Source organism: Chanos chanos, chromosome 9 (assembly GCF_902362185.1).
Source record: "Chanos chanos chromosome 9, fChaCha1.1, whole genome shotgun sequence".
NCBI classification, from domain to species: domain Eukaryota; kingdom Metazoa; phylum Chordata; class Actinopteri; order Gonorynchiformes; family Chanidae; genus Chanos; species Chanos chanos.
In genome coordinates this window covers 8,628,120-8,641,006 of record NC_044503.1, presented here as the reverse complement: position 1 = coordinate 8,641,006, position 12,887 = coordinate 8,628,120, and the positions used below count along the sequence as shown (strand labels likewise).

Genomic DNA, 12,887 nt, shown 5'->3' with positions numbered 1-12,887 from the left:
ACAAACAAAAGGCTTTCAAAAAAAAAAAGACATTATCAGTTGGGATTCGTAATAGAATGAAAATGGATCTGACTGTTTTAGCTTTTTTTTTTTTTTTGTCCCTTTGCACTATCCAGACATTTCTCTCAATAAAACCCTCGTCCATGTACAAGTATACATATCAGAGATATTCAGAGGGGCAAAGTATTAGCTTGTTCTATGATTGTTGGCAAACGCTCCATATTCACCCACACACATCTGATTTGAAAGCACACAGGACCAAAAGAGTCACATGGCAGTTATCTTTGATTGCTTCCTGACACAAAAAAAGAAAAAAAAAAAAGGAAAAAGTCCGCTGACATCACATCTCGCAGCTCTTTTAAGAAACTCCAGTGTTGATAGATCGTGTGTGTGTGTATGTGTGTGTGTGTATGTTTTTTTTTTCTCTATGTTCACATTAAGACAGGGCTCTGACTGCATTGTCCCAAACAGCACAACCCTAGATTTCAATGGGCTTTTGTGCCCTCTGGTGTTCCTAGTATCTAACAAAAACACAGGCAGAGAGTGTGAGCTTGTCTGTAAACCCAGAAAATACGTGTGGTTGTCTGTAGACTGCAGAAACAGGGAGCAAAGCAGGAAAAGAAAAAAAAAAACAAAACATCACATCCAAAAAAAAGTGGTTTGCAAAACACCAACATAGCAGAGACACTTTTGCAACTGGTATCATATGCTGAATTGTCACTGAAGCAGTTCACAGTTTAATGATTGTATTTTTTTTTTCACCCAAATTCCCTTCCCTTGTCCCTGAAGAGACCTCCTATTTCACTGGGGTGATATTTACTGGAGGCTCCTTGACTTTGTTGGAGTGAAACCGTCTCCTCCTTGAGCTAAACTGCACGAGCAGGCTTGAGGAGCACAACCTCCAACTGGTCGTTTGTTATCTCTCTCTCTTTCTTTGCCTCTCTCGCTTTCTCTCTGTCTTTGAAGCCGGACTGGCCTCTGAGCCGCAGTCACAGAGATCAGCCACTGGGGGGGGGGGGGGGGGGGGATGTGGACACACTGGATGAGAGTGAGAGAGGACAGACGGGTCAGGGGTCAAGGGTGGAGAGGGTTGGGGGACTGAGGGAACGGTCCAGTTGCTGAGGGGATGATGGGATCCGGAAGGGGATCTTGGCAGGGCGTGAACAAGCTGCCTCTCTCCTCACTGGCCGTTGGGGGTGCGTTCGCTCACGCCCTTGCTCAGGAGGTGGCTGAAATCTGGAAGGTCACTTAACCCTCTGGGAGCGTGAAGACCGGATCGAACCAGCCCCGGGTTGGTGCGAGGAGCCGGGTAGTGGTGACCGGAGGGAGTGGCGTTGTTGCTGTTGAAATTCAGACCCTCGTGGGTCCAGCGATTGGGCTCCCCAAAGTCCATCTGGGTGCTGGGAGCCGACACCACCCTCCTACGGTCGGGCGAGTCCTGCGGAGTGGCAGGGTAGTACTCGCCGGCAGAATTACGCATGGTGACGGCAGGTCGCCCTCCCTGCTCTCGATGGCTGGCCAGGATCAGGTAGCGCTGGCGTTCAGTGTGTGGAGCCACCTCGCCTGGATCTTCGTGCCTGCCCCCTCCGCCTTGCAAATACTTGGAGCTCAGATAGATCACCGAGGAGTTGTTTGGGCAGTTGCTTCCCACGGAGGTCAAAAAGGTCTGGCTCTGGTCCCAGTCGGAGTCTGGGAGGTGCACGTTAGGAGTGGGCCTCTTCTGCTGCAGCGGGGTCGGTTCCGGAGTCAGGAGCCCGGGATCCATGTCTCCGGACTTGGACCAGCCGTTAGGCGTGACGAAGGGGTTCTCCACCTGCGACCTGGGCCTTTCGTTGCCGCTGATCCGCGTCACGCTCATCACTGAACCGCTGCGACCCTGTCCCAGCATGCTCTGCTCCTTCTCTCCTTTACGACGGCTTCCCGAGCTGGACCCGCCTCCGCAAGTTCTCTGCCTGTGCTTGTGACTCATGATCCAGCAGACCATCAGCCCCGAAAGAACAGCTCCAGTGGAGAAAGCAGAGACTGCAGAAACCACCAGCAGATTAACAGATACCAGACCATCAGGCTCCTCGATAAAACTTTCCTGGAGCAATCCTGGGAACACACAGACAGACAGCAGGGTAATTAGCAAACAAAGCACAATCACAAGCTAGCAGGCATTGCTAAACTAAATTAGTTTGAGAGGTTTTCTTTCCATTAGCCTTAAAAAGTAGACTAATTTATTTCTTGGTGGGAGGGGAGGAATGAGCTTAATAAAGGTATGCCATTGGTGTAAGAGCTAATTGCACTCATTAACTAAAATGGATGGTGATTTTAATAGCTGTAATAACTGTCTTCCTGATTGAAAATATCTCTCAGCCGCTTCTCGATGTGGAACATTTCATTTCCTGTGGAAAATTTCGGCTCAGGAGTAATTGTGAATAATTGCCGAAGTTCTAAACTGTATTTACACATGGAAAAAAAGTTCACGGGGCGTCAGTATATTACACACAGACACAGAATGGAGGCAGAATTAAAGCAATGCATCTCTTCTGCTGAAATAAAAACAAAGGGGGACCTCTACTGAGGAGCATGAATGAATTATCGTGAATGACAAAACAGGGGGACTGCACAGTTGGTGGAGAGGATCAATTAAGAAAATGCCAAAAGAGAACCAGTTCTTTGTACTGTAACTGCAAGCACCAGAGATGATTATTGATACAACAGAGAGAGAGAGAGAGAGAGAGAGAGAGAGAACGTGTGTGTGTGTGTGTGTGTGTGTGTGTATGTGCGTGTGTGTGTTGGGGGGGGGGGGGTGACCCAAAAATCCTCAGCTAGCAAGACCACAGACAAAACTCAACAGATATATCTGTGAATATTATTGCACAAAACAGTATCTGTAACTCAACAGATAAATCTCTAAATGTTACTGCAGAAAAGGAATGGCAATGGGGACCAAGGGCTAAATCTGGGTGAAGGGGAAATGAATGACTGTCACTCCATAATGTTCTTAAGCATTTATTCATCCAGTTAGACTGTGGAATCTTAAAAACACTTTTCCAGTTTGACAGATTTATTCTAATTGAAAAACAAGCAAGCTTTTAATTTGTGGATTCTAGGGATTTTATGCTCTGGCATAAGAGCTTGAGGGAAAATACACACACACACACACACACATATATATATATATATATATATATACACATACACAAACACACACACACACACACCTACCTACACATATATATGTACATATATAAATTTTTTTAATAACTAAGCTGTCCTGCAGAACCCAGCACCTTTGGGAATCAGCCATAAGCGAGGGAGTCGCTCTGTGGTTACTGATGTTAAATCATTCATAGGACTGATTCCAATGCAGTAATCACATTTGCTGTTGGAGGGAAAGTTTCACATTACCAAAATGTCACCTAACATCAGACAAGGTGTTCATGTCTTGTTGTATTCTTTGGGACTCTATTAGTGTGCCTCTGTTATCTCTTTCTCTCCCCCCCCCCCCACCCTTTCTCTCTCTCTTTCTATCTCTCTCTCTCTCCCTCTCCCCGGCCAATTTTCCCCCAGCAGACTGTCACATGACACAGTAAGCAGTTTGCATTACTGAGCTTTGTGCCTGCAGCCTCAGCTAAACGGCCCGTTCCCTCCATTATTTACATTTAATCTGGCATTTGCTTGCTGATGCTGAATTTCCTTGAGAGAGATAAACAGATTGTTGCAGGAGAGAGATAAACAGCCTGTTGGCACACTGTGAGGTGCTTCAAACCTAAACAAACCACCGATTCAGACAGGTTTCATTTTCTGGCCTTTGGTGTACGTCTCTATGGATTCATGAATGCTATCTAACCGTAACAACTAAATAGCACTACTAAACAGCACGTATTCATGAGGTATAAACAGCAGGCATAATGTGACATTGCAGAGTAAAAGACAGGAGGTAAGTCAGCGGTTTAACGAATGGATCCGCTTCTCTGTTTTACATATTTGGTTAAAGTTCATAAACAACTTGAGTGGAATTACAATATTTTCCTCACATTTGGAAGTATTCACTCTGAGGTGAGCGGAGTTGAACACTTCAATACGAACGTTCGTTAGCTAACGCCGTATCGTTACGCGGTCAAGAAAAAAAAAAGGGGAAAAAAAAAACCTGTCGTCGCACATCGCACCACAGTTTCTCTCTCTGACACAAATTAGTCAGGCTGCACTGCTCTGTTCCCATAATCAAAATCGACCATTAAAATCTCCGCCAGTCCGACGGAACACAATATTCTTCCCACTCGGTGCCAATGCGTTTTTTTTTTTTCTCTCTGGGAGAGACGAGCCTGGTGGTGAGAGAGCCAGACCATTAGAGAGTGTTGCCTTTCTAGGCACTTTGCTTTTGTCGTGATGGCTCAGAGAGAAGAGAGACGAAAACTGACAGTGGGGGGGGGGCGCTCCCTGTTTTCTCTCCCAGTGGGGCGACACCAACCGTCTCCTTCCCGGTTCACTTATTAAAGCTTAATGGAAGCCGCGCGGTCTGTCAGCCTGACGAACAGCGACCATGTCTCAGGCTCGAAGCTCAAATTACAACGGAACAATAGCGAGTACGGCCGTAGCCAGCGTTGGAGAGATAGGTATGGAATGGGTGGGGGTGCATTAAGAGTTTGAGCTGAGGGACTAACAGTCCTTTTTTTTTTTTTTTTTCTTGAAGATGCCACACCATCCAAAGAGGATTTGTATCCAATAATCCCTCCTTAATATTTATCTTCATGCATGTCCAGTCCTCTGCCTCGTTCTTCCCCCCTCTCATTTTCCTTACCCTCACCACTGCTCATCTCCTCACCAGGGCACGTCCTTTAATCTCTGCCTTGCTCTCCGTCTCTGGGGATGTCCTTCCCAAATTTTTCATTCTTTGAATCAGTCCTTTCTCCAGCGCCTCAAACTCCCAACCCCCCAGTCGCCCCCCCGCCCCCGCCCCCGCCCCGCACGACCGCGCCGGTTTATGAACGGATCCGCTAATGAAACGTCGGCACGGCCCGGTGTGTTACTTAAGATTCCCTTCATTAAAAACGCTGGCAGTGTATGGATTTGCTCTGCCCATGCTTACAAATTGGCAGGCCTTACAGCAGAACGATATTGATTTTCAAACCCCACACCACGGCACTGAGCATAGCAGCGAGTATGTGGCGATTGGAAACATGCAGTTATTAACTGTAATAGGGCTGGAAAGAGATGCTTATATAACAGCACCCTATATTTTTTTTTTCCATGCGCTAGTGTGTCTCTGCACCAGGAACCACCGTGCACTATATGTATATATGTGTTTCATGTCAGCACGTGTCTCTACATGAGAGTCTTTGTGTATGTCTTTCAGTCAGGGCATGGCAGCATATGCTGCCGGAGATCACTGACTTCACTCATTAGCCACTCTCTCTCTCTCTCTCTCTTTCTTTTTATCACTTGTCTTCTTTTTTCTCTCTCTCTCTCTCCCCCTCTCTCTAACTCTGTTCCTCTCTCTCTCTCGGTTAAAAGACTGCAGGCCATTTTCTATTTATCTGCTCTTCTTCTTCTTCTTCTTCTTCTACTTCTCTCCTCTGTCTCTCTCACTCTTCCACTTTCTTTCCTTTACTGACTTATATTCACTTCTTACTGCTGTACCACAAACAGCACCATGCAGTCAGGGGTGCATAAAAAAAAACCCTCGACAAATTGGGTGCGGGCGAACGCCTAAAAACCAAGCTAGACTATACACGGGGTGTTTACTTGCTATATGGTGGTCAGGGCATTTACAGCTCCTTAGCCAGCAGTTTCAAAGAGAGCACAGGCAGGGGTCCCTAAAAACCAATAAGAGAACCCATAAATGCTGAGGTATGAGGAAGCTTACCTATTGATCAATAAATCCCATACATTTAAGGACAGCAGCATATGTTTCCAATTAGCTCTCGCTCATATCTCTCCAGAAAGAAACCCCAGCTAATGGCATATGAGATCTGTCTCTCTAGGTAGGCTTACGTTTTACTGGCTCTTTGCCAAGGTTTGTAATTCCAGGATAATTACAGATGCTATAATCTACAAAACTTGTGAGTGGTTAAAGTGGAAAAGTCAGAAGAGGAATTGTTTAAAATAATGGTGCGTGTTGAATTCATAACCAGCTGAGGAAATAGGACCCCCCCCCCCCCCCCCCCCCAAATGCTGTGGCCCCAAAGCTACGACTAATTTGCTGAAAGGGAAAACAGTAAGTCATAAGAAAACCATTTCTATTTCTGCTTTATTCATGCCTCCTTTCATTCTATAGATACCAACGCGTGAGCTAAACATAATTGAGGTCAATTAGTGCATACTTTATGAACGTGCCTTGAATATAGCGACTGTTGCTTAGCACCTCATGTCATTGTAAATGTTTGAAGTTTCAGATGTATTTCATCTAACAGAACTGTTTCCAAGTGAACCACACTAAATGGGTAAATTGTTCAGAGAAAGTTTTTTTTTTCCTCATCTTTTTCTTTTTCTTTTTTTAAGCCAGAGTAAAAAAATTGCCTTAACTTTGTTGTTAAGTGTTTCAACTAAATCAAAGTGAGAAAGGAAATCCAACCAATCAAATGAATATTGAATATTCAGCAGATATGTCACAAGCTATAACTTGGGGGAGGGGGGACAAAAAAAAAAAAACCCAACCATTAGTCTAATGATTCGCTAGGGACCGTCCGCTTGGTCCACTTACTTCGCTCTCAATTTCACGTTGATTTCTCACACATGCAAGAAACATAAATTCCATGTGTCAGTAACATGCATGCTGCAATATATTAACACCAGCCAAAACACACTAGTGTTTGGATTGAGTTAACACCCCATTACTGATGCCTTGGTCCCTTCCAATTACACTTTCTTGAAGGCGTGGTGACAACTTAAAAACACATTCAGCCTTGGGGTAAAGGTACACCCCCCCCCCCCCCCCCCCGACCTCCTTTGGAGACATCTACCCCTGTCGCTTAAACACAGTGGTGCAATTTGAATTTGGTCCTCGCCTGTTTTCTGATTTACAACACTCATTAAATAAGACGTCTCCAATGTCCTATAACCGTCTAGGGCCTTGAAAATTATTTTCTCGCATGCAGTCGGGGCAGTCACCCGCAACACTTAAGCTGCCAAACAACTCATGCTTGATGAACTGGCCGCATCCCTCTGCTAAGATGACCAAGGCGGTGTGGTCGGGCCATCTGGGGCTCGGCGGAGCAAGACCCTTTGTGATGTGGTGGGTTACCTCTCAGTGACCAAGAAACTTGGGGAAAAAGGATAACTGAGTTATATTGGAAACATCATGTGTGTGTGTGTGTGTGTATGTGTGTGTGTATATGTTTTGACTTAGGTTTGGCCACCGGGACCTCCGTGCCTCTGCAATCCACTCTGGCTGGACTTCTTGTCCATCAACGCTTAAGTACTTTAGAGCTTCACGAATTTGCATCTCAGGGATTCTGTGACCACTGTCAATGTGCCAGGGCAACACTACCCATGTGTTGGCAAATGATAGGGCTCCCCTTCCGCTCTCCCTGGCAGCAGCTGCGCTTTCATTCTCCTCCGCCCCTTTTCTGGATCTTACTCACTGATGAAAGAGAGCGGTCCAGTGGTTTGGGCTCTTCTCGTTCCCTCAGGTATCTGACAGAAGACTCCCTCCCTCTTTTTCTCTCTCTCTGTGAGGAGGCTCCTTAGATCCCCATCCAGATGAAAGATGAGAACTCCTTCAGGTACCTCACGCACCTCCTCAGATATTCAAGCCCTGCGCCGCACTCTTTGGAGCTTAAAAGATCTCCACCCCGCACCCGTCCCCTTCCACATGAGCACTAAGCCTCATGCGAGAGGCATATGTGTCCTCGCATTTCACAGTGTTGGAGCTCCAGGGGCATCAAAGCCTACAGAACACAGTTCAAGCTTCAAGCAGTGGCCTCTTGCCTCTGAGCTTGGCAGCCTGCAGCGTGTGGGAAGAATGCACAATGGTGTCTGGGTTGCCGGGGACTGTCTCCCACTCCTGTCTGTTCTGCAATAGGATGAATGACTGTGGTAACAAGGTCACAGAAACCTCAGACAGCCCCTGAAATACAGACAGCTGTCTTTGTCTCTGCTGCTTCCAGAGAAAATATGAAACCCATATGAAGGAAAAATAAATAAATTTGTACGCTCGCACAGTCCACAGCTTTGTCGAAAGTTAACTGATGCACGCTGCAGCGCTATTGATAATGGAATGTATTATTCTGTATCGGTGAGTGAGTGATGTATGTGTGTGTGCCTTTGAATGCAAGAGTATGTTTGTTCACTGGCGCATAACCCAGACGAACATGCGGGGCAGATTCCAAAGAGAGGGTTGCTTGCAAACCAAATAAAAAACCAATTAAAAACTGCCCACCATAGCAAATTTGCGAACATGTGTTTCCTTTGATTTACTGCGTTGAGGGCCTTGAACCGCGCCGTTGTCACCCTCGGATGTGACGAAGGCACCGCGCACCTTCTCCCTCCCACATCCCTCTGGATATTTCACAGCGCTCAATTAAGTTGTGATTGCAACCCGCTGTTCGCCAAGTCAAAACACCACTGTTACTTCAGGAAATATTTTCATAGCCCCATAATTGCTTCCATCTGTAGCAACTCTGCTATTATGCTCAAGTGCTTTCACAGCGGCATCGACGGTGAAAGAGACCGAAAGTCGTCTCATTTCCATCTGATGGAAACCCTTCTTCGATCTGAGGAAACATCTATCTTAGAGAAACAGATTTGCGAGCCAGTGACTTGGAACAATGGTAGACCGTGACAGCGTGAGGCTCTCTCTCCCACGGTGACAGCATCCTCCCGTTTGACGCCTGGTTTAACAAAGTTGACACTGGCTGATGAGCTTTCTGTGCAAACACGTCTCCTGACGTCTCCCAGAGGCTGTTTGAATACAGTCACGTAGCGTGTCGTAAAACATCCCTTAGCAGAGACATGCAATGCTTCAGGAAGGATCATCTTTCATATTGATACGACTCTCGATTTTTCGGGTGTCAGAAGTTCTTACAACAATGAAATGGAGAACGTTGAAGCGTAGCCCGTGAGTCAGGCGATTAACTTTGTAACCGATACGACCGTTGGTTAGGTCATGGCCCGGAAAACCTTAACTCCACTGTGAGGAGGCAGTTAATATGTATATCCCTTCTTCTAAAGGAAGTGTCATTTATTATGCTCTCAACTGATCTGCACCATCATGTTGTATTTGTACAACTGACATTCATCATTTAAAAAAGCAGTATCGTTTTTCTTACAGCGTCACGCAAGCTCGCATACTCGTCCATCTTAAAGGTTTCTATTCTTCTTTCATCCACCCTCCCTCTCTGCTTTTCTCAAAGTGGCATGATGGAGTGATTGGCCCAAGGGGGGGCGGGGGGGGGGGGGGGGTTACTAAATATGCACGGCCACACCCTAACTGCCAATCGACCGGTTTCAACTCACTGACTGGCACTCCTGACAGGTCAGTTCGCTGAGAGCCGCTGATGTCTACATCCACTTTGATCATGTCAGCTTAGAAGTGCATGACACAAATAAATAGATAAATAAATAAATAAACACCCTTGATATTTTGAAGCTGATCGCTAAGCGCTTGTTCTGGGCTCCTGCTCCGAAGGCGTCTCTAATTAAGATCTTCACGCCGATGAGCAAAGCCAAAAAGACAGCAGCAGCCCCGGCCCCTCCCACAGCTGAGCCAGGTAAAAGCCCGACTGGGAGGAAAGGCTAGTGCACAGAGAGAGAGTGAGAGACAGAGAGGAGACAGAGAGCTAGAGTAAGGAGAGAAAGGAGGGGAGAGAAAGATATATGGAAGGGGAGAGATATATATGCTGCGTATTGAAAGAGAGAGAGAGAGAGAGAGAGAAAGAGAGAGAGAATATGTCACAGGCAGAGTTAGTGGCTTGTCACGCCTGTAGGAACAGGAGCAGTGACAGCTCCGTGACACGGGAGATGGCAGTGGCCTTCTCACTCCATTTGTCACGCCCCTATCGGAGACCCCGGGCTCCGGCTTGTCTGCAGCTCACCCCCCTCCTTCTCTCCTTCTCCTGTGCTCTCGCTCCTGCTTTATGGACCCCCCCCCCCCCCCCCCCCCCCCATCCCCATATTTATTTGACTCGGATTGAGCCGCAGACGAGATGGAAATCGATTCTCTTTCCCTTCATTTCCAACAGCCGCTTTTCTGTTGCTAAGGAGAAGCAGTTCGTCTGGCTGTCCATCCATCCATCCATCCATCCATCCGGCTCTCTGACTGAAGACAGGTTGGCTGTCCTCAGAGACTGGCATTTGACGTCTTTGCTATGGTTAAGCTTTGTGTCTGCTGTCCCCTTTCTCCCCTTTGCACTCACTCTTTCAAGGCCTGTGGCGGTGAATGAGAGCCTGGTTCCATTCCCTCAGGCCCACAGCTGGTAATGACTGCCACGTTACCTAAATAAAGCCTAGGACCTTGGCACTCAGGCCTGTCCTCTCCGCTGTGTGTGTGTGTGTGTGTGTGGGCCACCAGAGAGACTAGACTTGTTGATTGTGTTTGATATGAGGTGAGACAGGGGCTGTTCTACCAGCTCCACTGCAAACCCTCAGGAATAGAGCTGTTCTTGAATTGAGTTTATATGATGGTGATATGGAGTTATAACTTGAATGGGTCAGAAAATACAACTGTTAAATCTGTAAAATACCCTCAAAGCCATATTCATTTGGTTGGTTGACTGATCAATTTATCATAATTGGACAATCAGTTCATTAGTTAGTTTCATTCCGCAACAGAACTTTTAAGGTTTTTTTTCCTCCTGTACATTAGCTCTATGGATATTGTTGTGAAGGGTGAATCACTGAACAGACAGCCAAAATCACTCTTCATCTGTCACTGTGACAGCTGGTATCCAACGAGAAGGGTTTGAAGTTTGGCTCGATTAGCCTCATCAGACACCAACCGCCAGTGCCACCAGCTCCACAGTAAAAACCCAGTAGGAGAAACCAGTGTTATGATATACGCTAAGCTAGACCGCAAAGAGAGGACAAACGCCAAGACATGGGAACTCAGTGGGTCGAGAGAGCCACTTCAAACGGCATTATCCAAAGAGGATTACGCATAAGCACGGGTGTATAATGTACTATTCATACGTCTGTCGACTGTTTGTTTAGAGCAGCAGATGAACACGACTTGCTGCAGAGGTCAGAGATTAATCTGCACAACTGCCTCATTAGAATCAGCAGCAAGATCAAAGAAACTACAGCACTGCGCAAAAAAAAAAAAAAAATTCTGTCTCAATGATCAATTTACCGCAATCATCCATTTGAAGAAAAACAAATTGTGTTCTATTCACAGACGAGGATAATGCGTGATGAAAAGAGAGCTATAAAAAGGAACAACAACAAAAAAAAGACAAAACGAAAACCAGCCCCCAAAAACGATCTCAGAAACAACAAAATATCTTTTTGAGCATGCAAGTGGAAAAGAATTGTAATCATTTCACCCCCCTGCTTTTTTTCCATCTGCGATATCCAATTACACGCCGTATCTCATAAGTTTCACCACTCATACGATAGCCACTTTTGTCAAGGAACTGCACATGCCTCCTCCGAACACAGATGAAACTCGCCGCTTTTCACTCTCCGAGTTTCTTAAGAATACTGACTACATTGAGGGACTAAGGAGTTCTCCTAAGGACTACGGCTGTCAGGGGATGTCGCACCTCTACGCATGTTATCACACTGCCTTGACTCAGAGTGCCACTCCGGGAGACCTAGAGTACTGTAATTCAAACGGGTTACATTTTGAGTCCTTTCCTCTAGTCGTAAAAGAGGCCTCTTACCGTCGCAGTCGCCCAAGTGGGAAGTATTCCCATGTTCCACGTCTTGCTCGAAGGGTAACCTGTGGTGAAGACGGGGGAAACAAACAGTAGTATGGTAGTTCATGAAGAAACACATAAACAGTCCATAAACAATTAGCGGCTTGTAAAGGTTTCCTTTGCATGCTACGTAGAACAGAGGAGAAATTTTTTGTGCAGAAAATTACGCTCCGTGTTTTTGCGAAGGGGCGCGTCGAGAATGGAAATGGTTCTTTTTGTTCAATGTTTTCCTCTGTTCTTTCTTTTACATTGATAATTAGCAATATGGTGAATCAAAAGGATACTTTTGACAGCACACAATGAAAAAAATCAAGGGGAAAAAAAAAAAAAATCAAGAAAAAAGACATCAGAAGTTTTCCTAAGAGAAAAAGGGGAGCTTTGTGAACGTCTAAACCAAGGCCTCCGCTGTTGATCAAATCTCATAAGCAGAGAAGGATCACAGGAATCCATTAGAAACTAGCTGTATACCTTGAAGCTGCACTAATGAAGAAAAATGGCCACACTTGGACCTGAAATGGCTCCCATCCAGTGATGGAACTCTAACAGGGGGAAGGGCCTAAGGCTACACACAGCAGAGACCAACACAAGGGGGACATGACTCCAGCTCAGCGATTCCTGATTTGTTAAATGTCCAGGACTAGAAGGCAGCCAGGGGTCCTTTTTACTGGCAGAGCAGCGAGTTAAGTTTTTGGGAGAGGTAAGTTTACACCAGTGTGGTTTAATGGTTTCTGTGAAATGTCTATAAAATACAGCATTCCCACTAACTGCAGGCACAGAGCTGTAATCTGTGCAGCTCCACAGAGAGAAGAAGGCAGCGTTTTTTTTATGCCACAGTAGCCTCAACCAACAGAGAATTTAAATGAGTTTACAGACTCGCTCCCGTTCACTTTTCTCCAGAGGACAAACATTAGCTGTATTGTCAAACTGAGAGCCGTATAAAACTGATAAACATACATGGAAAATTTCTAAATAATTAAGTCCAAATGACTGCCGGGGACAGTTTCTAGCAGCTTATTTGACACAAACAATTTTTGTGTGCGTGCG

General features: G+C 45.9%; 1 protein-coding gene across 1 annotated transcript in view; it reads right to left on the bottom strand.

The window, feature by feature from the left end:
• Positions 1-1,180: 1,180 nt before the first annotated feature.
• sema6bb (sema domain, transmembrane domain (TM), and cytoplasmic domain, (semaphorin) 6Bb) overlaps positions 1,181-12,887 on the bottom strand; it is a 35,085-nt gene continuing 23,378 nt past the window's right edge. The window contains exons 15-16 of the mRNA XM_030784479.1: positions 11,808-11,866; positions 1,181-2,094 (exon numbers count right to left, since the gene is read on the bottom strand). Coding sequence (XP_030640339.1) covers positions 1,181-2,094; positions 11,808-11,866 — 973 coding nt within the window. The remainder of the gene's footprint in view (positions 2,095-11,807; positions 11,867-12,887) is intronic.